Raw genomic sequence first — 26,136 nt, 5'->3', positions numbered from 1 at the left:
TTCTTCTTCTTTTTCCTGTGCCGGGGAGGAAAAAAAAAAAAGATGATTGCGTTTTGCGACGTGGATCCGTCACATCTCCGGAGACCCGAAAAGCGGGGGAAGAATTGTTTTTAGGAGGCGGGTTGGTTCCCCCCGTCCCCTTCTTCTTTTTGTACCGCAGTGCTCCTATCCTGCCAGCAGGGAGCGCAGAAGAGCCGAATGGGGGTAACGGGCTGGGGAGGAGGGGGGGCTTCAGTTGCGGGCAAGAAGCCCAAGAAAAGTGTGGCGCCCCCCTCCCCCAGTCTAGATCGGAGCAAGGGGGGGGGGGGAGTTGCGCGGAGGAAACAACCCCCTCCCGCCACCCCGTTAAAGCAGATTGCCTGCTCTGTTTGCAGACCGTTTCAATCCGGATGCCCTTTGCGGATGAAAGATGTATCATGGAATGAACCCGAACAGCCGGGATCCGTTCCTAGAGCAGCCGCTGCCGCCACCGCCTCCACCGCTGTTTCAGCGTTGCCAGTCTAAACTCTCCCTGGTGGTCTTGTGGTTCCAACTGGCGCTGTGCTTTGGCCCTGCACAGATCACGGGCGGTGAGTGAGCGGCTGGTTCGCGTGACAAGAGGTAGCAAAATAAAATAAAAAATAGATTTAAAAAAAAAAATCAAACGCCCAGCTATGGGGAAGGAGGGAGGAGGGGGTGAGAGAGCTCAGGCTGCTTCTGACAGGCAGGTCCTCCTTGGCGCCGAAGGAGGCAGCCTCTGGCTATTGATCTGATGGGCACAAAATGCTGAAGCGGGGAAACATCCTCCCACAGCCTTGCCTGCCTTGCTGCTTCTCCAGTCAGTGGATTGTGAAAAGAGAAAGGCTTGAAGGTAAAACGGTGTTTTCCTCCCATTCAAATCCGTTAGAGGAGCAACCTCTTAAATGGCTACATCCTACCAAGGTAAGTTAAAAAGGTCCTCCTTAAAATAAATAAAGTCCCGCAGAAGAAGATACTTCATGTAGAAAGCTGTAAAAGAATTGTTACCCTTCAAAGATACTGAAAATAGGGCTAGGAAAGTTCATCCTCATTTTCTTCTCTGATGCTTCTAACTAGAAAGTAAGAAACAATGCAATAATTCTGTTTCTATTTGAGAGAGAGAGAGAGAGAGAGATGGATGCATTAGTCCTCTCTGGAACAATTCTTTCTTTGCTCTCCGTATTAAAAAGCTCCGTATATATGCTGCAGAAAAGTTATCTTTCAATCCACATTAATAAATCCTCCAATGATTATAAAATTCCACTTAGTTTTAATATTGTATTTGGGACACACTCATGTGCAAAGTTTTCTTTAAAATTGGGTTTCTTTTAAAACCGAGCTTTAATATTGTAGTACATTGTCCATTTCCAAAGGATAAGGCTACATAAAGGCACCCATTCATGTAGAGAATAATTAGGAGTTAGTGGTTATCTCTTTTATTTGGCCAGACATTGATAAGTAGCTGCTGCATCTTTTTGGGAAGCATTTTTATGTTGGGTGACTTGGAAGTTGAATGATCCTACTTTATAAAATGAAAAAGGAAATCATACCACTGCCCTCATTTTGTTTAATCATGCTGTCCTGAGTTTCAAGTATTTCTAAAGTGAAAATATTCATCCAGGAATGTTTTAGTCTCTAAAAATGATGTTGGCAAGTGTCCCAAATATATACTTTACCTATCCATATTATAAGGATAGCCCATATAGTACTGCAGTTCAAGCTACCTGGGGCCACAGTGAAGACAATTAGAAAGTTTCAATTGTCATAAGTGCAGCTGTCCAAGTGCTTGTGACACTATCACTATCAAGGATTGGTTTTATTCGTGCCAATCAACCTGTCTATTAAGTTCAATAACTGTGGCTGTTGTTACTTGTCCATCTTTGCTTTAGCTGACCAAAATAGTGCCTTGTCCTCACAAGGGGACAAGAGGTTACTACAGATACTTCATATGTCCAAGGTCCTAAATCCTGTATTGGTTCTTTCTGGTCTTAAGTGGGTTTTATTAAGCTGTTCTGATATTATAACTGTACTGTTGATTTTTAATATGTGGGCTAAATTGATCAGTGCTGGCTTTTCTATGTGTTTTTATTTTATAGTATTGTTGGTTGTACTGCTTGTTGCATTTTATCTGATAGATATCATATTTGCAGACTTCTTTTTTTGAAACACCTAAAAATATTTAACCCTCATTTCTTGCCTATGTTCTATGTTCTCTGAGCTACTCAGAAGGGAAATAGTATGTGAACACAGCTCTTCCTAGGGCCATTTTAAAACTAAAATGGAATGCATTCCTTAATTTGAATTTGATTGTCAGGAAAACAAAACTCTTTTTAGTTTCAGTGCAATAAAATGCTTTGAACAATCTGACCATAAATCATTTCCTAATTGGATCATGTTGAACCTCTCATTTAGTGAGAAGAAAACTGTTAGTTGAAGGAGTTGTGTAGCTTTCTGGTGTGATGTAGGTTAACACAGATGCAGTTTTTTATGTTGAAATTAAATAGTCTGGCTTTTGTTTAACAGCAGCCTGAAGGTTTGATACTCAAAAAGTTGACCCCATTGTTCATTTATGTTTTTTCAATTAGGGTTTTTGTATGCTTCTTGATGAAATCACAGTGAAATGAGGCCTGAACTTAAAACCGAATTGAGTTTAAGCTTTGTAAAGTCAGCTGAGCTTTGACCCAAAGTATCCTCAAAAGCTGTTTGAGTATTTCAGCAGCATACCCAAGGAAACAAACAACAACAAAAAAATTTTTACAAGCATTTCAGCTTACAGAAAAGTAAAGTTAGGATATATTAGCATCCCGAATTTAGTTATGATATAGTTTGGCTTTCTTTGGGCCAGTTGTATAAAAATGCAGAGGGTCCCATAGTAAGATGGAGTGTGTGTGTTCAGAGCATCTCTTGCATTGAAAACATTGATATAATCACTACTTGAATGTTGTTTGCATTAAACAATTCAGCTTCATATAGAATCTATTAGTTGCATCTTGGAGCCTTTTTTCCTGATCCAAAACCTCTAATTTGTCCCCATCCCCATTTCTTTTTATATTTATGCTTTTGTCTTCTCTCTCATTTGCTTGTTCAGATTCTAATGCCACTTTGTTTTGTTTTTTGTTGTCCATTTGCCTCAGATATTTCCTTCTCCCCTCCCTTTCCAAGATCATTCATGTTCTTCCTCCTCTCCTAGATTTGAACCAGAAAGTACAGCTAATTTTTTTTGCTAGATCATGGATGCACTTTCAAGCCTTTGTTACTTTCCTATCTTTTTCAGGTGCGTGCACAAATATGTTGTTCTTTAAAAGTGTGTGTTCAGGATTCATCTAATCATGTGGGAGTTTTATGCTCTATTTGCTTGCAAAGTTGTCAGCACATTGGGATAGAGTTCAATATTTGAAGGAATAAAATCTTCTAATTGGGAATGAAATCCTATTCTGTCTTATATATATTATCCCAGTTTTAAAAACAGATCTTTTGCCACTATTCATTCAGTGCATATGGCAGTCCTCTGCTTACTGTACTTGTGAATTCTTTGAATATAATGGCATCTGTGTTAGTATGTGTATGTATACATATATATACTCACAAATATATATATATATGCACACAAGGACATGCATACTTTTTCTTATTCCAAAATTTTTCAGAAATTATGCTGGAAGACTACTGAACAGGTAGTTTTTCAACTTGTAACCATTAATTTAGCAACTGTTCGAAGTTGCAAAGGCATGAAAAAAAATATTACAACTGGACCTTGCACTTAAAAACTATTGCAGCGTCCCCACAATAACGTAATCAAAATTTGTGCACTTGGCAACCATCCATTAATTTATGATGGTTACAGTGTCCCACGGTCATGTAATCATCATTTACTTTCCAACCGGCTTCCAACAAACAAAGTTAATGGGCGGAAGCTGGATTTGTTTAACAACAGATTCAATTAACTGCAATGATTTGCTTAACCACTACAAAAAAAGATGGTAAAATCAGGCATGACTCACTTAATAACTGCTTTGCTTAGCAGTAGAAATTCTGGCCCCATTTATCATCGAGGGCTATCTGTATATCAGTAATACGAAAGAGCCTAAATAAGACCCAGTATCATATAGTGATTAAATATGGAGACTTGGGTTCTTTAGGCACAGAAGCCAGCTGGGTGACCTTGGGCTAGTCATCTCATCTTGGCCCTAACCAGAGTCAGGGTCTGTAATAAAGCTGGATGAAAAACAAAACCCTCATTGCATCATGGATTGCTAAATTTTGCTGTAAGAACTAGGCAAGTACAGTGTACAATAAAGGCAAAGAAACTTGCAACTAAAGAGAAATACTAAAACAAGTACAACAAAAAAGTACCAGATGTTTTAACAATGGGAATTTGGAATTTATTAACGTTTGAATTCTTTGCTATAAAAAAAAGTATTTTTTCTTAAATATTCTACATATTTTATAGAATACAAAATAAGTATCAAGAATACAGGATGGAAACAAATTTCTGTAATATACTATTTTGTATCAGAGTAATTTCATTCATCAGGTTACCCCATAGATTGTTTTGACCTATTAGTACTGTGATACTGTGTTAAAGAAGCTGTAGTTGCCAGGGTCTTTCATAAATCCTAAACACATAAACTATGATTTATTAACAAAACCAAACATGTATGTTCTCAGGGAGTGATGTTCCATGACAAATAAAGCGTGTGTGCAGTTATGTGTACATACACTATACTCAGAATGTTCTGGAAAATTTCAGAACGAACAGTATTTTAAAATGTAGAAAAACATACTTTCAGAATTCAAGTTCTGTCATGTACATTAATTTTTTCTTTACGTGTGTATATAGGGCTCACTGCAAGTCTGTGCTTGTGGATAGCTCATTATAGCTCTTCATCATCACTTTCTTTGTACTAGTTTTTAGTTTTACTGCTAATACAGAAGTAAATGTGCTCCACAACATTGCTGGCTGATGTGAATAATGTGCTTTGCATTTAGTTATCCAGTTATCCAATAACCTACTTTGTTTAGAGACATAGCAGCGTGACAGTCTTTGAAATGAGTAACTTAATGTTGGGATTTCTAAGGGGGGAAATGGCATTTGAGAAGTGTGAGAGACTATTATTACTGTGAATTTTTGGATCTATTTTAGAAAAAGTCTCAGCGTGGTAATATTCCTGCCCTTCAGATTTGACAAAGAAGTGCAATAGACTGTAGAGGAATCCTTTTTGAATATTTTGTAGAAAATATACATAAATTGTGTATCAAATAGCAGTTGCTTATTGGTTTTGGCATTTGTTTTTCAAATAAAATTTCATTATGAAATGAGCCACTTAGTTTTTATCCTGGTCACATCTACATAGCTACCTTATATGCTCCCCTTCATTTCTGGAGTCATCAAGAAATGGTGTCACCCTAAATCTTGTTTTCCCAAAGAGTACCCTTAACTTTGCCTTCTGAATGGGTTTGTGCTGTACTGCTGTCCATGTAACTTTAATGTGTAACATTTTGAGGGCTGGTTGATGTGGAAGATGGTTTTCTCAGCTGAAATTCCAACCATGCCCTACATGATTCAGCATGTGAAAGATCGTCTCTGGTGGCCATATGCAATTCCCTGGTCATTGTATGCACTGTGCTCTTTTTCTTTCCCACTGCACTGCTGAATGATTTGTTTGTTGCTATTCCTTGAAACTTTGGCTTCTCTCTTTGCTGGTATTTAGTGGTCCTCCAGATTTGTGCAGACAAGATACAGCCAGTGAATAAGTGCTACTGAAGTGTTATAGTTGAGAAAAGGGTTTTACTGTGTAGATTGGTGGAGAAGCTGTAAATTATCCTAGCAACATAAGGAGAGGAGAGGGAGCAAGGAGGGAAGGGAATTCCCTGCCAGGCAGGCTACAGAAGTACAAGAGCTGAATTTTTCAATTTACGCTTTCAATTACAATCCATTATAGACACAGACTGGTTGATTTCTAGGCTTTGTGCTCTAGATTTCACAAATCCACTTTTTAAAAACAATGGCTGCAGAAGCAAGAGATCCTGTTTTTCTTACAGCCAAAAGAAAACTGAGGGACAGGAACCAGACTGAAGAGGGTGATCCCACAGGAAATTAGCAGAACTACTTGGAGCCACAAGATTGATGGCATGGAATGGAATGCAGTCATTTCCAGCTACCTCCCTGGCATGTATCAACACATCTATGTTCCCTGCTCTGCACATGTTGAAAAGTAGAGAAAACTTCACATCCAGACTGGAGCACCTTAAGCTATTCTTGGACTATTTCGGCTTCAGACAGACATTGTAACACAGGGCTTCCAGAGGAAGAAATTATGGACTGAAGGCAGCTTTGTGAAAAGCAGAGGCAATGACTATAAAGAATGAAGAGCTGGTGAGTAGACTGGCTCTTCATACCTCTCTAACAAAGAGGTGATGAAATTTATTTATTTATTTAGCATATGGTGTTGTTACATTAGCCAGGTGATTACAACGATAATGCAGAATAATAGTTGGCTACCTGTTTACCAGCTCTGTTGGGTACATGGTTACATGCTTTCCATGGCATACCAAAATAGGCAAGCTAACTTCACACTAGAGAAAAAGGCAAGTGGCTTTTCCTGCGGCATCTTCCAAGGTCCTTCTCCTTCCACCAAAGCTGCCTCACAAATGGGTGTTGCAACCGGGAAGTGACAGCAGGATTCTAACTGCCATACAAAGCTCTGGCTTGTTGCCCCACAAAAGTGGTACCTTTTTATCTACTTGTACAGAACATGCTTTCAAACTGCTATGTGAGCAGAAGCTGAGGCGAGTGATAGGAGCTCACCATGCTACATAGTGCTAGGATTTGAACTGCTGGAGCAGAGACCATCTTCAACATCATTACGCCACTGAGCCACCATACATCTTAAGAGGATGGGAGATCGCCTACAAGTGTTATAGATCATTGCTACTCATGAGGAGACCTCAAGACAGCAATCTACAACCAGTTTTGAGCACTGGGAATTCTTGGAATAGCCATCCTATTCAAACCATAATTGGTGCCTTTAAAAGGACACTACATTTCCATACTTCCTTTTCTAATCTCATTTGGAAATTGCTTACTAACTTCTTTTCAGCTATTAAAAACTTTTGGATTGATAAGGTTGAAAATACTAGGTAAATGCTTTCAAACTTTAATGAAAGAAATTTTAACTAAAAGCTTAAAATTGTTTTTAAAAAATGAAATAAATAGAAAATATGCAATTAAGACTTTGATTTTATACAGTTATAAATAGATTGAACATGCAGATAAATTTTAAATAAGATCTTGGAGTTAATTATAAAGAATTCTTTTCATGGGAAAGTTGATTTGCGTGTTTTTCTATAACAGAAAAAAGATGTAAACAATTTTAAAAACTTGAACACTAGAGGGAACTAAAGGCTTTAATTAAATGAGAAGAATACATAAACCTGATTATGATTAAATATAACACTGGAAATGCTGATGGATATTTTGGAAATATGGAATCAGAAGTTAATATCAAGAGTGTTATCTGCAATGTATACTTCTGTGAATAGTTTATGTGAAAGAAATGGCAGAATAAGAATAAGTTTTATCTGATAAGACAGAGGCTGAGTGGAATGAAGCGCCAGCACTGAAAATGGATCTATAAATCACAAGCTGCAAGGATGATATGAAAAAAGATATTTCATTGGGCATACAAAAGAAATCAGTACTTTAAAAATCAAAAAGGAATTACAAATAATAAATCAAGACAGTGATCTAGTTAATACTTTTATATTGGATTTGCAAAAGAGGTTTGTTAAAGCTTGGGTGAATCTCGTGAGAAGGGGTTAAAAAAAAAGAAATGAAAAGAAATGAAGTTTTGTGATATTACTTTAAGATCTATTTGATCAAAGTTAAAATATGTGTTATTACTGGCAATTCTTAATGAACTTCTTTCTAGCACCAGGTCTGAAATGATGATGCTTTATGAATATGTTTATACACAAGATGGGATGTAGAATGAAAAATTCATTGGCTATAAATTAAGAAGAGGTGAAAAATTGCCAAAATTGTTTATACTTGTGATTTAGATAGAAATCTCTTGGCCCTTTTTAATTATTATGCCAGTGTTAGCATATTTTTACATCTTATGCTGCCACATAAGGCATACAACTTTTCAGGCTGATATAAAAATGTTTAATTTGGAATGAATGTCATTCATACCTTAGTCCTGTGAATCTGTCAAAGGGGAATTATTTACTATGCTAAGAGCCATTTATCCAATATGCCTATAAATTATTCACAGATGCACCAATATTTATGATAAACAGTACATTTTATTAAAGAAGTGTAATGGCAGTGCATGGCTAAGTTATGTCTAAATTTAGACTTTGCTACAAAATCATGCAGCTGTTAAGATACTGGATTTTCATATTTAGATTCAGACTTTCTTGATTTTGCTTAATTAAGAGCATTATGAAAATTCCTAATAAGCATACATGCATTGGCTCCCAGTATGTGTCTGAGCTTATCAGCAAGCAGTTTTAAAGCCATACATGATTTAATTTCTTTAATGCCATGCCTTCAAATATATTACTGAAAAAGTCATCTTTTCAATGATGACTCCGCATCATATGAATGCACTCTCTAATTGCTTATCTTTGTCTGAATTTAGTATCTTTTTTTAAAAAAAGGAAGGAATACAACTGTTCAAACTACAGTATGAGAAATGATTAAAACTTAAGATTAGCACAGCCTTGATCTAAACAATTTTTATGATATTTCAAAGCTTTCATATCCTATTTGTCTTCTAAACACCATCTAAGAGTCAATTTGCAGCTGTTTGCTTTTTGCTCTGCTGCTCAGATAAATGGTACTTACAAGAAAATTCCTTTAGTATATGCTTACAAGTTTTGGGAAAGGAGAAAAGATTTTAAAATCCTCAATTTTCAATTATTTCCTCACTAAATGTTTTAAAAACCATTCCTGTTTTTAGATATATAATGTTTGTATTGTGAGGGGTCCTTGGTGCTCTTTGAATTTGTTTGGTTTTTGTTTTTTTTGCAAACATTTAGGTAATTAGTTGTTTGTATTGTAGATATTATATTGGGCAGAGTGGGGAATATATTAAATGTATATTAAAAATAATTGCAATGGGTTCATGTTCATGATTATGGCATATGAATATTCAGGAAGTTGCTGAATGTATGCTTATTTGAAATATACATAGTAAATCTGTTCTGAGGTTTTTTTTAATCTATGAATCATATGAGTGATGAATGAAAAGTAATACCTCCAATGTTATAAATTGCCAACAGATTTCTGAAGTTCTGATATGATTTTGAGCATCTATTCCTTCAGTGATGTGAGAAAAAGTTGTATCACTATTGTTCATGAAGTCATGTGATAACTGTACTGACATAAAAATGGTATTTTGCTAGACCAAAATGTAAGTAATTTATTTGTGTGATTAAAAACAAAGTGGACAATTGTGATAGCAAACTATGAGTTTCACATGAAAAAGTTGATGGACAATTAACAGGGCACTCAAAGGAAAATTTCTGCCAAGGTTAGTGCCTCACCAAAATGTATGGATCACATTATTGAGTTTCTTCAATATCAGGTTTGTGAGGTCCTTACAAGCTGATGGGAGAGAATAAAGCTTCACAAGTTGAAATTTGCCTGTAATTGTCACACTTTGAGAATGAAGTTGAAGAAATTCTTCACAGCATTGTGATAGTGATTAAAAATAGGCTCATCATTATGACCCAGAAAAGAAATATCAGCCCATGAAATATAATCACAGTTTCACATGTGAAAAAAAACCTGCAGAACCCAAGCTTTAGCAGGAAAACTTTCAGTTACAGCTTTTGCAGGATGCAGAAAGTGTCAGTTACGTGGTATTCCTTGGGCCTGACACCACTGTAGCTCAGAATGGTACATTGGAAGTCTCAAAATTCTGTTACAATTAGGTAAACCATTCAGAAGCACAAAAAGGGAATTCTGCAATCTGACGTTAGGCTTCCCACTTCATGAGCCATCCAATAGACAATTTTAAAGCTGGATTTTACCATCTTTACCCTTCTCACTATAAAGACTAGACTTGGCACCATGCAACTTCTACCTTTTCCAATCAGTTCATTTGAAAAGATAAATAACATAGTAGTTTTTTGTAATATAAATTAAAAGTATAAGTACCCTTTATGAATAGTATTGTTGGACAAATTAACCCGAAGGTAATTCCAGTAGATGTAACATGTTATTAATAGTCATCTGAATAACACATAAAGCAGAGTTGGTTGTCTTTTGATGAAAAAATTTTGTGGTCAGTATTATACTGCTGAGCTGATTTAAGTGGAAAGAATTCCTTTAGTGAAAGCAGTTATTTATATAATGAATTGGATTAGTCAGGTTGAACTTCTTTGTAGGGCAAAGTTTGACTGAAAATAACAACTGGGCAATATGAAGTTCCCAAGAGATCAATCTGAAAGCTCTCTGTAGGGATTTTTTCCAGTATAAAGCAAAGGGAAAATCACTTGCACAAATACTTAGTTGAAACTGAAAATCTGGCTTGCATTACACTATTAAATTCCACAATAAAAAAATAACAGAATAATGGAGTTGGAAGGGACTTTGGAGGTCTTCTAGTCCAACCCCTTGCTCCGGTAGGAAGCCCTATACCATTTCAGACAAATCGTTGTCCAATCTTTTCTTTAAAACTTCCAGTGTTGGAAACTTCTGGAGGCAAATTGTTCGACTGATTAATTGTTCTAACTGTCAGGAAATTTCTAATTGTCAGGAAATTTAGTATTTTGTTGTTTATTACTAAATTTACACCTTGTCTTTCTGTTAGGAGAAGATACAGAAATGAATAAGATAGATCTGAAAATAAAGCAAAGCAAGAAATAATGAAACCTATTGTTGCATAATCAGCCTTGCAGATACGGACTGATTGATCTTCTCAGTTCTGTTTCCCATATTTACACAGTGGCTTATATATTATGCTAAGTGTGTGTAAGCTAAGCCTGGACACTCATGTGATTTTGCTTCATGTTATAAGCACAAAATAAAATAAAGATAAGTAATCTACTCAAATGGTAAACAGCATATAGATAATAGCATCCAAATACCCTTCTCCAAAGAGGAAAGAAGTTGATCATGCATTTGCAGCAGGATGTAGAGACTACTATACTGACCTGAGCACTCAAGAACAATGCAAGTTCAAAGAGTAACATTGAGTTTTGAATTTGTTCCTTTAGGACAATGTAACCACACTGATTGCTGTTACAGTCTTTGCCATAAGGAAAGTGTTACCCATATTGACATGCCCTTGTGTTGTCTGGATTTAATTTTAGATAATAGTCTACAATATGATCCAAACAGAATCTCAACACACTTGAAGATAGTAGTTAGGACATGAGTGCTATCAATATGTAGATGGCATCCAGCTTCCCTCTTCCTAGTGCTCATCCCCAGCCACATTATAGTTATGTTAAAAAACACTGGAGATATAATGGAATCTTGGGATACAAGAATAGAACAGTAATCCCCTTCCCCAGTTTTTTGAGGTGGGGCCAAACTACGATAAAGCTGTGCCTCCTCTTCCCTAAGTAAGTTCAACAAAATACCATGGTTGATGATGTCAAAAACTACCAAGATACCTAAGAGCACAAACAAGATCACAACTTCCTCATCATGCTTTTTCAGCAGATCATCCAAGTAACCAATGCAGTCTCTCTCTCTGATGCTCCAGTCCAAAACTGGATTTAAATGAAAGTAGTAAATCAGTTTCATTCAGAAGTATTTGGAATTACTCAGTTATAATCCACTATCACCTTGGCCAGGAATGGTAAATTCTAAACTAACCTATACTACTAAAAAGGGAAGAACCTTTGAGTGATAACTTCATACAATTTTAAATAATACTACTGTAACGTTAGTTATATGGTTGGTCACACTGCCAACCAGATATTTAAATTGGATTTGGCAATTCTGTCCACATAGCGAGTTCCCTTCCCAAGTTGTTGCTATATACATAATGTGAAATTACAGCTGCCAGTTCTTTAGCTTGGCTTTCATACATAACAAGTTTATCCCTAGAACCTAGAATATGGGCATAGAAAATATGTGGATCCAAGCAGTGTGTTCTTTTGTAATTGACAGATGGAAATTTTGTCAACGAGCATATTTTCTAAGTTTTCTAAAAATTGAAGATTTTTTTTGCTATGGCATTCAGTGTGCCATAACCCCTGGAATGATCATAGCCAGTTTATGCCATAATCTTTCAACTTCATATTTCAGATACTTTGTGATCTCCAATTCTTTGTCTTCTCTTCTATATCTCTTGAAACAATTATTCACATTTTTTTACTTTTCAACCATTTGTCAAATTTTACAAACACAACCATATGTTATGAGACAAGACTTTATCAGTTTGTATATCACTATAGGGATGTATAGTGAATAGTCATGTGTTTTCTTGTTTTTAGTCCAAACTGTCCAGTGCATCTTGTGTCCAGTTAATAATTCTAACAGTGTATTGTACCACATATGTGCCTCATGTATTGACAGCTTTTATGTTTGTATTATTCAATTTTACATGTAGCTTTTTTCTCACTCTTTGCATATATTCTCTAGTAATCATATTCTCCTCCATGCTCCACCGAGAGCCCAGGATGGGTTGACTCCTTCCTATGACATCATTTAGCTGAGTCTGTACAAAGATATAAAAGCCAGCCCCCGGGAGAAACCCCAGCCTTTGACTCAGCTCCTTTCAGTCAGTAACTGTGTCTCTGAAAGTGTTCTGTTAGACAGCACTCACAGCGATCTTCAGTACTTTTTTCCTTGCTTCAAGCAGCTCCCAGGGCAGCTGCTCTTCCAGGAGAGCAGGGCTCTCTCTCCTGCAACATTGGGAGTAGCGTTACAGAGCTCTGTGCAGGCAAGCTCGGCAAACTAATAAGAGCACAAGCCAGCTGATCATGTGGCTGGTTGCTGCATTTTTCCCTTGCTGACTTCGCTCGGGGCTCTGTATAGCCTAAGGAGCGATTCTTCGATCTTGGAGCCTATTTTCCTGTAGTCAGTGGCCATCTTGGATTCAAGCCTTCCACCATGAGGTGAGTGGCCATTTTGTAAGCCTGGGGGCCATTTATACCCTAAGGGGCTTAATAGAAAAATTTCTAAACAGCTTCTTTCCAACGCAAGAATCTTTATTCTACAAATGGAGCAAAATAAGGCTCAGGCAGAGCCCTCCCCCAGTGGAACAGTCCCTTAAGCCCAATAAGAGAAAAAGACGTAGGCAACGCACCCAATCAGTCCAGAGGGAGGTGGCTGCTAAAATCAAACCTAAGGCTCTAGCCCCTAAGAAGGCAACTCAGGCTGAATTGAAGGCAGAGAAGCGCAGACATGCAGCTCTAGAGAGGCAGTTCAACAGAACTATTCAACAGAAGGGAGTGCAACTACAGCGTGTTTCAGGTGATACTCGTGGGCCCCAACCAAGCCCTCCCAGGGGAGGAGAAGTTATCTATGAGCCTTTCCATCCTCCATCCTGGTCTCCTGAGGCTCTTGCTATACAATCACACCCTCAGGATGTAAGCAGATCTGGGCCTTATTTCCAACAGGCTTCTGTGCCCTATGCTCCTCCCCCTCCCTCCAGGCCTCAAACCTCTCCTCAATCTAAGCCTGAAGCCACCTTCACTCCCACAGCAGTGGGCCTTTGGCCTTCTGCCTCTACCTTTGAGCATCGACCAAGGGATATCCAAGATGTTGTTTCATTAGCCATTAGGCAGGGATTGGCTGAAGGCTTCAGGCAAACTCTTCACCCTCTGGAAAGGGTTCAGGCCCTTCTCCCTTCTCAATCCATAAGTTCCTTGCCTCATCATCCTGATTTACACAGGCCCCAGGACCTCAGGGTCCATTCTTCTCTATCAGAATGGGAGAAGGTTGATGAGGAAGGAAGGCCTTCACCATCTGAACACAGTTACTCTTCTCATTCAGAGTGTGAAGAGGGTGAGATTTTTGACCAAAATCTTTCAGAGGAAGAGGATTCTCGCCCAGAGCAGACATCCTCTGCATTGGTCTTCAAACCTACTCTCTTCAGGCCATTACTCAGCAAGGCCTTGGTCACTGCCAAGCTGTCACCAGAGGAAGTGGCTCCTGAGCCACAAGGAAATCCCTCTAGCCAAGGGGATTCGCTCTTCTCCAAGCCTGTAGTGCATGCAGAGATTTTACCTTCTCCCATTTTGTTCCTGGACATGGTCAAGGAACAGTGCGCTTCTCCTTCGGCAGGTCCTCTCCCATCTTCTCTGGATAAGTGTTTCTACAATGTCAGTGCAGCTCTGGACAATGCCCTGGCAGTGCCTTCTGTTGACATTCTGGTTCTGGCCTCGTTCTCATCTTCTGGCACTCCCACGGAGCCAGAAGATATCCTGAAACCGGATGATAAACGCTCCAAACAGACCCTCAAGCGCAATCACCAGGCCGCTGCTTGAGCTGTTCGGGCTTCAACAGCAGCATCCTTTTTCATGAGGGCATCCATACAGTGGCTGCACCAACTCCAGAATAGATTGCCTGCTTCTGACCTTCAGTCTCACCAAGACCTTAATAAGATTATTGCAGCGGCAGAATTCACTGCGGATGCCACTCTCAATTCCGCCAAATTTGCATCCAAGGCCACGGCATCTTCTGTAGCAGCAAGAAGACTTTTATGGCTCCAAAATTGGCAGGTGGAGTCACGCCAAAAATGGAAGCTGGCTTCAGTTCCATTCGCAGGCGATAAGCTTTTTGGCGATGCTCTGGAACCTTATCTCATCGAAACCAGAGATAAACGTAAAATTCTCTCTTCCTCTGGGAAGAAAGCCGACTATCGCCCTGCTCCTTATCACCCTCCTGCCTTCCAAGCGGAGACCTCATCTCGCTTCTCCCGCTCTCACAGGCCGTACTCCCAGCGCCAAGACCAATGGGTGGAAGCATCTGGCAGGCAACAACCTTCTACTGGTAAACGTCCCTTTCAGGGGGGAGGGGGTCATTCCTTCCATCACTCTAAGTAATCCCTCGTTCTCCCCACCCATCTGAGGTTGCCTAGCCTTCTTTGCCTCCAAATGGGAGGAGTCAACGACGGACGCCTGGGTGCTCAGCACTATTAGGTCAGGGTTACAATTGGACTTCCTAACGCCACCCTCAAATTTTTTTTTGATCTGTCCTGTCTCTCGGGACATTTCCAGGCAAGCCCTCATGAATCAGGCCATTCAGCACCTTCTTGAAATCAGGGCTATTCAACCTGTTCCCCCCTCTCAATGGGGACGTGGGCTTTACTCTCGCCTTTTCATCATTCCCAAAGCCTCGGGGGTGGCGAGCCATCCTTGATCTAAAATTTCTCAACTAATTTGTAAAATACAAGCGATTTAAAATGCAGACTCTGCATTCTATTTTAGAGAGCGTTCAGGAGGGCGACCTCCTCTCTTCCATTGATCTCACTGAGGCTTACCTCCACATCCCAATTTGCCCTCATCATCACCAGTTTCTCCGTTTCTGTTATCAGAATACCCATTACCAGTATCGAGCACTTCCCTTCGGCCTCTCATCGGCTCCAAGGGTCTTCACAAAGGTTCTGGCAACATTGATGGCATCTCTGCATTCTATTCCAATGAGGATTCAATGCTACTTGGACGGCATTTTGATTCTATCCTCTTCCATCCTTGTGGCCCATTGGGATCTGCAAATTACCCTGTTATGTCTCCAGAGCAATGGATTTTCCATCAACACCAAAAAGAGCCAGCTCTCTCCCACAACCAAATTGCAACACTTGGGAGCAGTCATCGATACCATGTCATGCCAGGTTTTCCTGTCCCCAGCTTGTGGAAAGAGCCTTGCAGAGATCATCAGCTAGATCCAGCAACATCAAATTGTCCCCCTGTTGCTGCTGTCCAAACTTCTGGCGAAGATGGTCTCCTGTATTGGCATCGTCCCGTGGGCTCGGCTCCACTCCCGACCCCTCCAATGGTTCCTGCTTCCCTACCAACGAGCAGGAACCAGCCACTCATCCATCAAGGTCCCACTCCCACCACAAATCCAGAGAACTCTCAATTGGTGGCATTCCCTGTCAATCTGGAGGGGACTCCTGTTCAGACACCCAGACAGGCTAGTGATAACCACCGATGCCAGCCTCCTGGGTTGGGGTTCCCATATGCAGGGCCAGATAGCTCAGGGCATTTGGTCCAGATCAGAGCAGACCCTTCCCATAAATTGGCTAGAGCTCAGAGCCATTTTTCTGGCTCTCTCATTTCAGGCAATCAGTGACCGGCTCTCATGTTCTATTCCTTATGGACAACACAGCCGCAAAGGCTCATGTCAACTGGCAAGGGGGGATGAGGTCCAAAGTCCTCATGAGAGAGGCTCTACGGTTGGGCAGAGAAACACCTGTTGTCGATCTCGGCGGACCACATCTCCGGGGTCGACAACTCCCAGGCTGACTGGCTCAGCAGGAGCCTAGTCGACCAGGTAGAATGGTCCATTCCTTCGTCTCTATTCAGGGATCTTTCCCTCAGATTCGGAACACCGGAGGTGGATCTCTTCTCCACTCCTCAAAATGCCTAAGTCACCAGATTCTTCACCAGGTTTCCTTGCCAGGGAGCGGAGGGGACCAATGCTCTTTGGTGCAGTTGGCCCAAGGGTCTCCTCTGTGCCTTTCCCCTGCTTCCCATCATTCCAGCAGTAATTTGGAAGATGTTGGAGGAACGTGCGGAGCTCCTCCTCCTGGCACCCTATTGGCCAAGGAGGCCCTGGTTTGTGGACCTGGTCAACCTATCAGTGGCTTCTCCTTGGAGGATCCCAGCCCATCTAATCTCCCTCCACCAGGGGCCCTGCTCCACCCAGAGCCCCAGTGGTTCAAGCTGACCGTGTGGCACTTGAGCGGCAGTGGCTAGAGGAGGCTGATCTTCCAGAAAGGGTCATCCTCACTATCCTGGTGTCTCGCAAACCTTCTACAAGGCTCATCTATGATGCCACCTGGAAGGCTTTTTCCTGATGGTGCCTCAGGGAGGGTCTTTCTCCTGCTTCAGCCCAGTTGGCAGGAGTTCTTAGCTTCCTTCAGCATGGGCTGGAGAAAGGTTTGGACCCCAACACCTTACACAGGCAGGTTGCGGCCCTCTCCTCGGTCCTTTCATGGGGTTTGCTTCCTTCCTTATCCCATCACACTTCAGTCAGGAGGTTTTTGAAAGGGGCTTCCAACCTGCCCCCTCCAATGGTTCACAGGTATCCTTCCTGGGACCTTCATATGGTCCTTAATGCCCTTACAAAGCCCCTCTTTGAACTCCTTAGAACAGTGTCTCTCTGTTTCCTGACTCTGAAGGTAGTGTTCCTTGTTGCCATCACTTCTGCCAGGAGGGTTTCCGAGCTTGCTGCGCTTTCCATCAGACAGGACCTTTATTCCTTTCACAATGATAGGGTTGTTCTTCTGGACCCCTCATTTATTCCAAAGGTTAACACCTGGTTCCACAGGTCCCAGGACATTGTTTTGCCTGACTTCTGTCCTCTCCCGCACCATGACTTAGAGCGCCAATGGCACACGCTAGACGTAAGAAGGGCTCTTAGAATATACATTTAGCGCACTTCCTCCTTCAGGAAGTCGGAAGCCATGTTTGTTTCCCTTTTCCCTTCTCACTTGGGGCACAAGGCCTCTTCTCCTACTGTTAGCAGGTGGGTCAGGTCTTGCATTGAGCAGGCCTACAAAGCTGCGGCCCCTCCAGTTCCCTGAGGTCTGACGGCGCACTCTACCAGAAGCGCGGCCACTTCTGCTGCCTGGGTGACCCAAGCATCCTTGGAGGAGATGTTGTTGTGCAGCCATGTGGACATCCCCATCTCCTTTCATCAGACACTACCATCTGGATGCTTTTGCCTCGGCAATTGCAGCCTTCAGCAGACAGGTGCTTCAATGAGTGGTTCCACAGTCGGTGTGATGAGCCAGACGAGGACCCGCCCGTGGACATGTGAGCTTTGGTATGTCCCATCCTGGGCTCTCGAGGCAGCATGGAGGAGAATGGGCATTGGTAGAAGTTACCATGAATGCCCTTTCTATTTATGCTGCGAGAGAGCCCAGCCCCTCCCTTGATTTGTCTGGAGAGGGTAAGACATATTTCTGTATTTATTTTGGGCTTTCAGTCTGTCAATTATCTTCGCCAAAGCTGGGGTTTCTCCCGAGAGCTGGCTTTTATATCCTAGTACAGACTCAGCTAAATGACATCATAGGAAGGAATCAACCCATCCTGGGCTCTCTCGCAGCATAGATAGAAAGGGCATTCATGGTAACTTCTACCAATGCCCATTTTTAACTTGCCCATGCTTGATATTATCCAATTTAAAATACCCAGATACTTGTAGGCTTCATCCTGACAGCTCATAATTATTATTATGGTTGGTTGCACTTTTGGTTATTTAGACTGGATTTGATTTTTAATTGATTTGGGAAAGGCAGATATTTTATTGAATAGTATTAAAGGATGTAAGCTGTTCCAAGTAAAGCTGACTTTTGCAAATTGACTGGTAAAGATTTTGTCAAATCCAGTGGTTTGATTTTATCAATGCCACAATTTTATCTCTTCATTAATATGTTTTGTTTTTATGGAAAAGTAAAATATGTGAAACAGTAGCCTTATGGAAAAGATTAACCGATTTGCGTAGATGTTAAAGGGCTTAAAATGTAACAATATTTTTATATACATATAACATTTATCTAATTATTATTATCTCTCCACTTGTAAAACTGTCTGTCTAGTAAAGTCTTGAAAATATCACTGGACTGTCTCATATAAATCAAATAATTCATTTCATGAGCATTGACAGTTAAACCAAACTATAAAATACTATTTATTCTCTTGACAGGCTAAAATATAAATAGAAGGAAAAAATTGTTTTTCTTCTATAACTGCTATCTCTGTAGTGCTTAGAGGCAATAAATAAATAAATGTATGCCGCAAGCTGAAAACAAATATAGTTTTTAAAAATACTGAATCTTTTCCATCTCCCATTATTGATTAGACAGTATCTGTAAAAATCAACTTTTACACAAGGAACAAAAAAATGGAAGTTTCATGTGCATCAACCCTAGAAAAAAGTTGAAGGGGTTAACTATAACCATGCTATTTTTAAAGCTTCCTCTGCAGTGAAGAAGGAATATAGTGAATCAACAGCTAAATGTGCTATCTGTAGGTGTTCTTTGCTGTCTCACTTCATGTTTTTATTGTTCTTACCTCTTTAGAATTATGTATAAACATTACTGTAGGAGGAGAACTAGAGTCATTTCTCTGTAGGTGGATCCGAACATTCTCTGACTGCAAAACAGTTCAGTTTCATGTTGTGACCATAATTCACACTGATTGCACTATGTACTAATGACAACTATGGATTAGTTTATATTTGGAACAATGGTACTGTTAGGAAAGCATCCATTCTGGTTCTTGAATCACCAGAATTAACATTCACTTTCATGGCTTTGTATATAATGTAGAAAACATGGGGGATACAAGATTTGATACAGTTGTAGTATGCATATATGTCAATTTGACTATCTGTTCTTTTAATTCTCACAAAGCAAGACTAACCTGGTTTGTTCTTCATTATTTCTGCTTTACTAAGTTTATTTTCTGAACTTTTAAACACTATCATTAAAGCTAATCCTATGCAATTGCAACTAGAGACGTAGGATGCCTTCCAGTTGTGCTTGGGGTCAGTTTAGGAAACAGAATTTGAAATACATTTAAGATCTTCCTATTGGAGAAACCCTCAAATAAAAACCCTTTAACCATATTAATTTGCACTATATATTTTAGCTTGTTAAAGAGACTGCTCAAAATAAAAATATGTGAGTACTTCTCAGATTCCTCTCCTTAACAAGACTGACCGGGACATAGAAAATTCCTTGTACTAATTCAGGCTATTTAGTCCCATTACTCTCTTCAAACTCTCTTCATACTCTACATAAATGACCTCTGTGATCATATTAAGAGCAACTGCGTTCTCTTCGCCGATGATGTAAAGCTATTCAACACTACCGACAATACTGCTACCCTTCAAAAAGACCTTGACTATGTATCAGAATGGTCAAACAAATGGCAACTTCAATTCTCAACAAATAAATGCTCTGTCTTACATATTGGCAAAAAATATATATCAGAAAATAAAATACAAACTGAATAGTCAAGACCTTGTTGATGATCCAAACTCTGTCAAGGACCTTGGAGTACTCATCTCTAATGATCTAAGTGCTAGAATCCACTGTAACTACATAGCCAAAAAGGCACTAAGAGTTATTAACCTAATCCTACGTAGCTTTTTCTCTGGTAATATCACACTACTAACTAGATCATACAAAACATTTGCTAGACCAATACTGAATACAGCTCATCAGTCTGGAACCCGCATTATGTATCTGATATTAATACAGTTGAGAAAATCCAGAAATATTTCACAAGAAGAATTCTCCACTCCTCTACTCATTGCAGAATACCTTATGCCACCAGACTTGAAATTCTAGAGCTAGAAAACCTAGAACTATGCCGCCTTAGGTCCGATCTAAGTATAGTATATAAAATTATACATTATAATGTACTACCTGTCAATGCATACTTCAGCTTCAACCATAACAATACAAGAGCACACAATAGATACAAACACAAGATTAACCACACCAAACTTAACTGCAGAAAATACGACTTCAGCAGCAGAGTGGTCAAAGTCTGTAATACTCTACCTGACTCTCTGGTTTCTTCCCCAAACCCCAAAAACTTTAACCTTAGACTGTCTACTATTAACCTCACCCCTTTGTCTGTAGGTCTGTGTGCATAAGCACACCAATGTGCCTACCGTCCCTGTCCTATTGCTTCTTTTTTTCTTATGTATATCCGTTTCATGTATTCATAACTATGTTTATACTTATACCTGTTATCTTAGAATTGCTTGACAAAATAAATTAAATAAATAAATACTTGGCATTATCAATTCTGACCAAAGATTTCCAAGATCTGCATGACTTCTAAGCAGGAATCATTATTTTGGTATAAAGGAGAAAGAACCAGTTAGGTTTTAATAATTAACAATATAGGATATGAAAGCACTGAATCCAGGCCATAGCACTAAGCTGGAATCTACCAATCATCAGCTGCCTCTTTTTTAAAGAGCGTAAAGGCTTTTCCTGACAGTTGCTTTTAATGCCTTTTTTCCAGTCCATGAGGCATAGGCTTGAATACTTTGCATTGACCTCTTTGCAGGCCTTGTTCTGCATCAGTAGCAAGGCCAACAAGCAGTGTGGTCTCACATATTTATTTCCCAGTATTTATAGCTCATCCCAATTCTAACGGATATGGGATGTGGAACAAGAGGCTAAAACAGACAATAAAAAACAGGGCCTATTTAGAGATAATGGGTGAAAATTTAATGGAAAAGGGGATTCTGCAAAGGTACATAAGATAGTATTGTTATATTAGAAATAGAAATAATTTTAGAAAATATGAAACAATGTATGATTAAAATGTTTGATAAAATAGCTATCATAATTCAGTGGGAATGCTTGTCAATAAATAAATGTAACAAAATGAATATTTAATGATTTACAAAACATATGTGAAGAGAAATAAGGGAAAAATTAATTATGGAGATGATATGTGTCTTTAAGGAAGTATGATATTTAATTGGAAAGAAATGTTAAAGATGTTAAGATTTTAATGATTATTAATGATAGAACTGAATTGGAATGGAATGAGGGTTTATAATTACATATATTTATAATCCTTTTTTTTTTAAGAATATAGTGTGTATTATAAGAATGTACCAAGCAGAATTCGATTGGAAGCTATGTATTATGTATTATATTGAAGGTCATAACCTTAAGATATATATTGAAGTTTAAATAAGAGTTGAATGGATGTAATTAAAAGATATAAAGGTGTCATACTCCAATTAGTAACTACAGGCGAAAATTTGTTTAATGAGAAAAGATAATATGAAATTGAAACAGAACAGACAAAAGTATAAATATAATGATTTGAATTGAGATGAGATAATCAAAATAAAATTGAGAAAATTAAAAGAGGGGAAAAACTATGTAGAAAATGTAGAATAGTATAAGATATGGAATAGAACACAAAAAGGAGCATGAAATTGAGTTTTGTGTCTGTATAAAGAAGTTCAAACCGGGACCATGCTATTTTCAAAAAAGATGTTTTACTTGTATTTTGTATGTGTGAAAACCCAAATAAAACTTTATAAAAAACAAACTAGATAGCTAAAATAGAAAGGCATACATTGTGAGGAAACCAAATATTTCTCTGTATATGACAGTCTCCTTCATATTCCAGGAAGAAAGAACTTGGTGTAATACAATAGTCCTTGATTTATGACAAGTCATTTAATAATCATTTGAAGTTACAACAGACTTCTAAAAAGCTACTTATGACCTGTCCCCAAAGCTGCCGTGGTGCAGTGGTTAGAATGCAGTACTGCAGGCTACTTCTGCTGATCACCGCCTACCAGCAGTTTGGCAGTTAAGGTCTCATCAGCTCAAGGTTGACTCAGCCTTCCATCCTTCCAAAGTGGGTAAAATGAGGACCCAGCTAGGGGCAATATGCTGACTCTGTAAAACTGCTTAGAGAGGGCTGTAAAGCACTATAAAGTGGTATATAAGTCTAAGTGCTATTGCTATACGTGTATTCTTTAGATTTGTTTGTATCAATACTACATTAGCATAATAGCAAAGTCGGAAGGATAGTATTTATTAATAACGGTCAGGAGTTGACCTTCAGGTTTATCTCTGTAGAAGATATGCCATGGACCAGGTAGGAAGGCAGAGTGAAAGCTCAGATGAGGCTGGTTTCAGGAGAACAAGGTTCATCAAACTTCATATAGAGATTGTTTCTAAATTTAATCAAATAATACATGTAATATGGAAACTGACATGTATTTTTGTAGATCATTTGGAGCTTGGGAAAGAATGACAAAATAACCTCATTCCCAGCCTACACTCTGGTTTCCTATTTTAAATTGCTCTTTTCTTAAATGAGCTATTGATTCTTGCATCTATGTTATAAGTCTTAATGAAAAGAGCTTAGCAGTGTTACATCCCTAGCAGTGTTGGAACTTTCAGCTTTTAACCAGACCATTATATTCAACAACTTATAGGATTTGACTCCTCATTCTAGTAGTTGATATTACTGATTTCAGGATCTGAGAAGTTGCTTTCTTGATTTGTTTGCAACTTCTTCAGTGGGATTATCCATTTCTCTTGAGATGTGAACTCACCCTGTTTTTTAATTTAAACTAACTCTATTGGAAACAAGCATAAAGAAGAAAAAACAGGGAAATAATATGCAATTATATTATTTATAGAGCTCCATACACAAAAATTTCTAAGTGGTTATAGGCTTAGTTGCAGAATACAGTAAACAGTTGTTTACTTGGCATATATTATTTTCGCTGTGAAGTGAGCTTTAAGTCTAATTATGTCTGGTATGATTTGCAGAATTTGATGGATAGTTCTAATAAATGTTAGCTATTTTTTTTTTCTAATATGGTGTCTTCAAAATATGATGCTAATTTGGAGCAGATCACATTGTAAATGTTATAACAAACAAATTGTGTCAAAATGACTACTGGCCGTGGAATTCATTAAAAATATGATAATAATGTCCTATATAGTTTATGTAATATGCTCCAGCAAAAATGCATTCTTATGTTGTGATATGTTGCATTTATGATTTTCTAAGTACGTAACAGTAGCATCTATTGTTATAAGCACGTTAATTATTGAGCAACACATTTTAAAACTATAGCTGTTATAACAATATAGAAAATAGAATTCAAGAAAATGTTCAATTCTGTTTCCTGAAGTAGGGAGAATTATAAGCATGTGTTAATCACTTCATCAGAGTAAGAATGCATATCCTATCTAGCATTTCTTTGTAAATGATTGCTGTTAAAAGTTAATTATCACTATCTCTGTCTTGTGCATTTCATTTTTCTTTGCCTGCAGTGATTATATTCCTTCTCCTAGCACACTGTGTGCACATCTTCTAAGAACTTCAAAGAAAACAATTAACTTTATATGACAATAAATTCATTAGTTTTTAATGCGTTGTGTTACTTTGTTTCCACTTTAAGAAATATACTTTGTTTCGCCTTTAAGAAATATGCTTCTTTGTGGTAATATAACCTATTGATCTCTTATACTGCTGACTTTGACCCCCTCCAGGAGCCCGACATTGCGCTTTAAAATGTCCAGGCTTCCCACAATTGAAACAATTCCCCTTTTGAGCATGTCCTGTTTGTAAAGCCAGAGCTAAAGTTTCCATGTTAAAAGACTGACTTCCTACCTTTCTACATGCATTAATCAAATCGCGATTTCTCTCTCTCCACTTGCTACCAGTGGATTTAAAATCTTTTTGCAATCTGTGTTAGCTTGTTCTACTGCTAACTTAAAAGCAACTCTTTCTGGGCGAATTGATTATCAATTTGTCTTTCAATAGCCAATTTCAGTCTGCTAATGAAATTTTCATAGGGTTCATTGTTCCCTTGTTTGATGTTAGTAAAGGTCTTCTCACCACCTTCGCCGTCAGGGAGAGACCCTATGGCTTGAAAAATTATTTGTGGGAGAAGAATGAACCCTTCCTCAGGCATACCATCTCTCTGTTGTTCCACTGTTGTAAAATTACCAGCTCCGTAAAGCTGATCTGGGGTAACATTTGCTGTTCCCCTCTGGACTGCCAGCTGTCTCCATTTCTGATCTAACACCAAATATTGAGCTGGAGTTAAAATCATATTCAACAGAGCTTTCCAGTCAGCCGGAATCATTTTATTTCCATAACCAACTGCTTCTAACAATGCCTGAGTATATGGCGTTCTAACACCATATTCTTTTGCTGCTTGCTTAACTTCCCTCAAAATTCTGAGCTGTAAAGGCTTCCACTCCCGCTGCGGATTTAATGCAGCATCCATGACAATTTCCACTGGATTAAGTTGAACTTCTACTCCAAACTCCACCAAATCATCTCCTGATAATTCCCCTCTATTCTTTGCTTCTTGAATAGCTGCAGTAACTGCATCCACCTGAACCCTTAAAGGTAAACTCTTATCCTCTGACAAAGTATTTCTAGCGCCAGACAGTCCCCCAGATTTATCTGGAGGTGCCGTCGGCGGCAACAAACGCACCGCATGGTAAAGCGGCAAACCTTCTTCGGGGGTGCTAGGAGCGGTTGTTCATAAGTAGCTAACGCATCCATAATCACCCTCCAGGTTAACAAAATTGAAGAAGGGCACGAGGCTCCTCGTGCAAAAATTTCCCTATCTTTTTCCAGGACTCTACTTTAATACTACCTCCCTCCGGATATGACTTAATATTTTTCCAAACATACTGTAGTAAGTCCTCAATTTCTTTCTTTCCTACAGCACAACCCCTACTGCCAATTCCAAATCCAAAACTATTCCCAATGATCCCTCTCAATTCCCTGATGTGCTCTTTCTGAGCCTTCGAGAGATCTCCCCCATACTCACGAAAGAATCTATCTTCGTCCAGCGAAGAAGATGAGGGCCAGTCGACGTCCGCGACGATGAGTATAGGATGCGGGAAACGTATAGCCTTCCAGCTATCACGTCGGGGTCACCATTTATGATGGATTGACATTTGAAATGAGACACAGGGAACTGTCTCTGAGAAAAATGCCAACCCTGAGAGAACTCAGGTAGCAGTATTTATTGAGAAAAAACACAAGCAAAATACAGTCTGCATATTCAGAAAACAATGACCTCAACAGGAGATTACTTCACCAGCATGAGAACACACAATCTTGGAAAGTCCCAGATGTTACCTTGCTAGGATGAGATCATACAGCCACAGAAAGTCTCATGGGAAAGTTTGGAAAGTCCCATGAGAAAGCACAACTGTGTATCTTGAACTTTCACCCATTTTCCTGTTCCTTCTAAACTGGCAGAATCAAAACAGAATGAGGCACTCTGAGCAAAGATACTCCTATCCCCACCAAGAATGCCCACATCTCCTAGACTTACTGCTAGTTATACAAAGGCCTTACAGAAAATGATAAAATGATCAATAGGTTATATTACCACACTTCTTCACTGGTAATGTTGTGATAATTAAGTCACTGTGTGACAAATTTTCCCCTTCTCCTTAA

The 26,136-nt window shown here is 39.1% G+C and overlaps 1 protein-coding gene across 2 annotated transcripts in view; it reads left to right on the top strand.

Annotated features, from left to right (window-relative positions):
• The first annotated feature begins 354 nt into the window (after positions 1 to 354).
• SUSD4 (sushi domain containing 4) overlaps positions 355 to 26,136 on the top strand; it is a 70,678-nt gene continuing 44,896 nt past the window's right edge. The window contains exon 1 of one of the 2 annotated variants that reach the window (XM_087964521.1): positions 355 to 569. In XM_087964521.1, coding sequence (XP_087820647.1) covers positions 410 to 569 — 160 coding nt within the window. In that variant the 5' untranslated portion in view covers positions 355 to 409. Of the gene's footprint in view, positions 570 to 635; positions 922 to 26,136 lie in introns of those variants that run through there. The other variant, XM_087964528.1, reaches the window with a different exon arrangement.

The sequence above is a fragment of the Notechis scutatus genome, chromosome 1 (assembly GCF_049901735.1).
Source record: "Notechis scutatus isolate UNSWTSFEM ecotype Mainland chromosome 1, rNotScu1.2, whole genome shotgun sequence".
Lineage (NCBI taxonomy): Eukaryota > Metazoa > Chordata > Lepidosauria > Squamata > Elapidae > Notechis > Notechis scutatus.
This window is presented reverse-complemented; position numbering and strand designations above follow the sequence as displayed.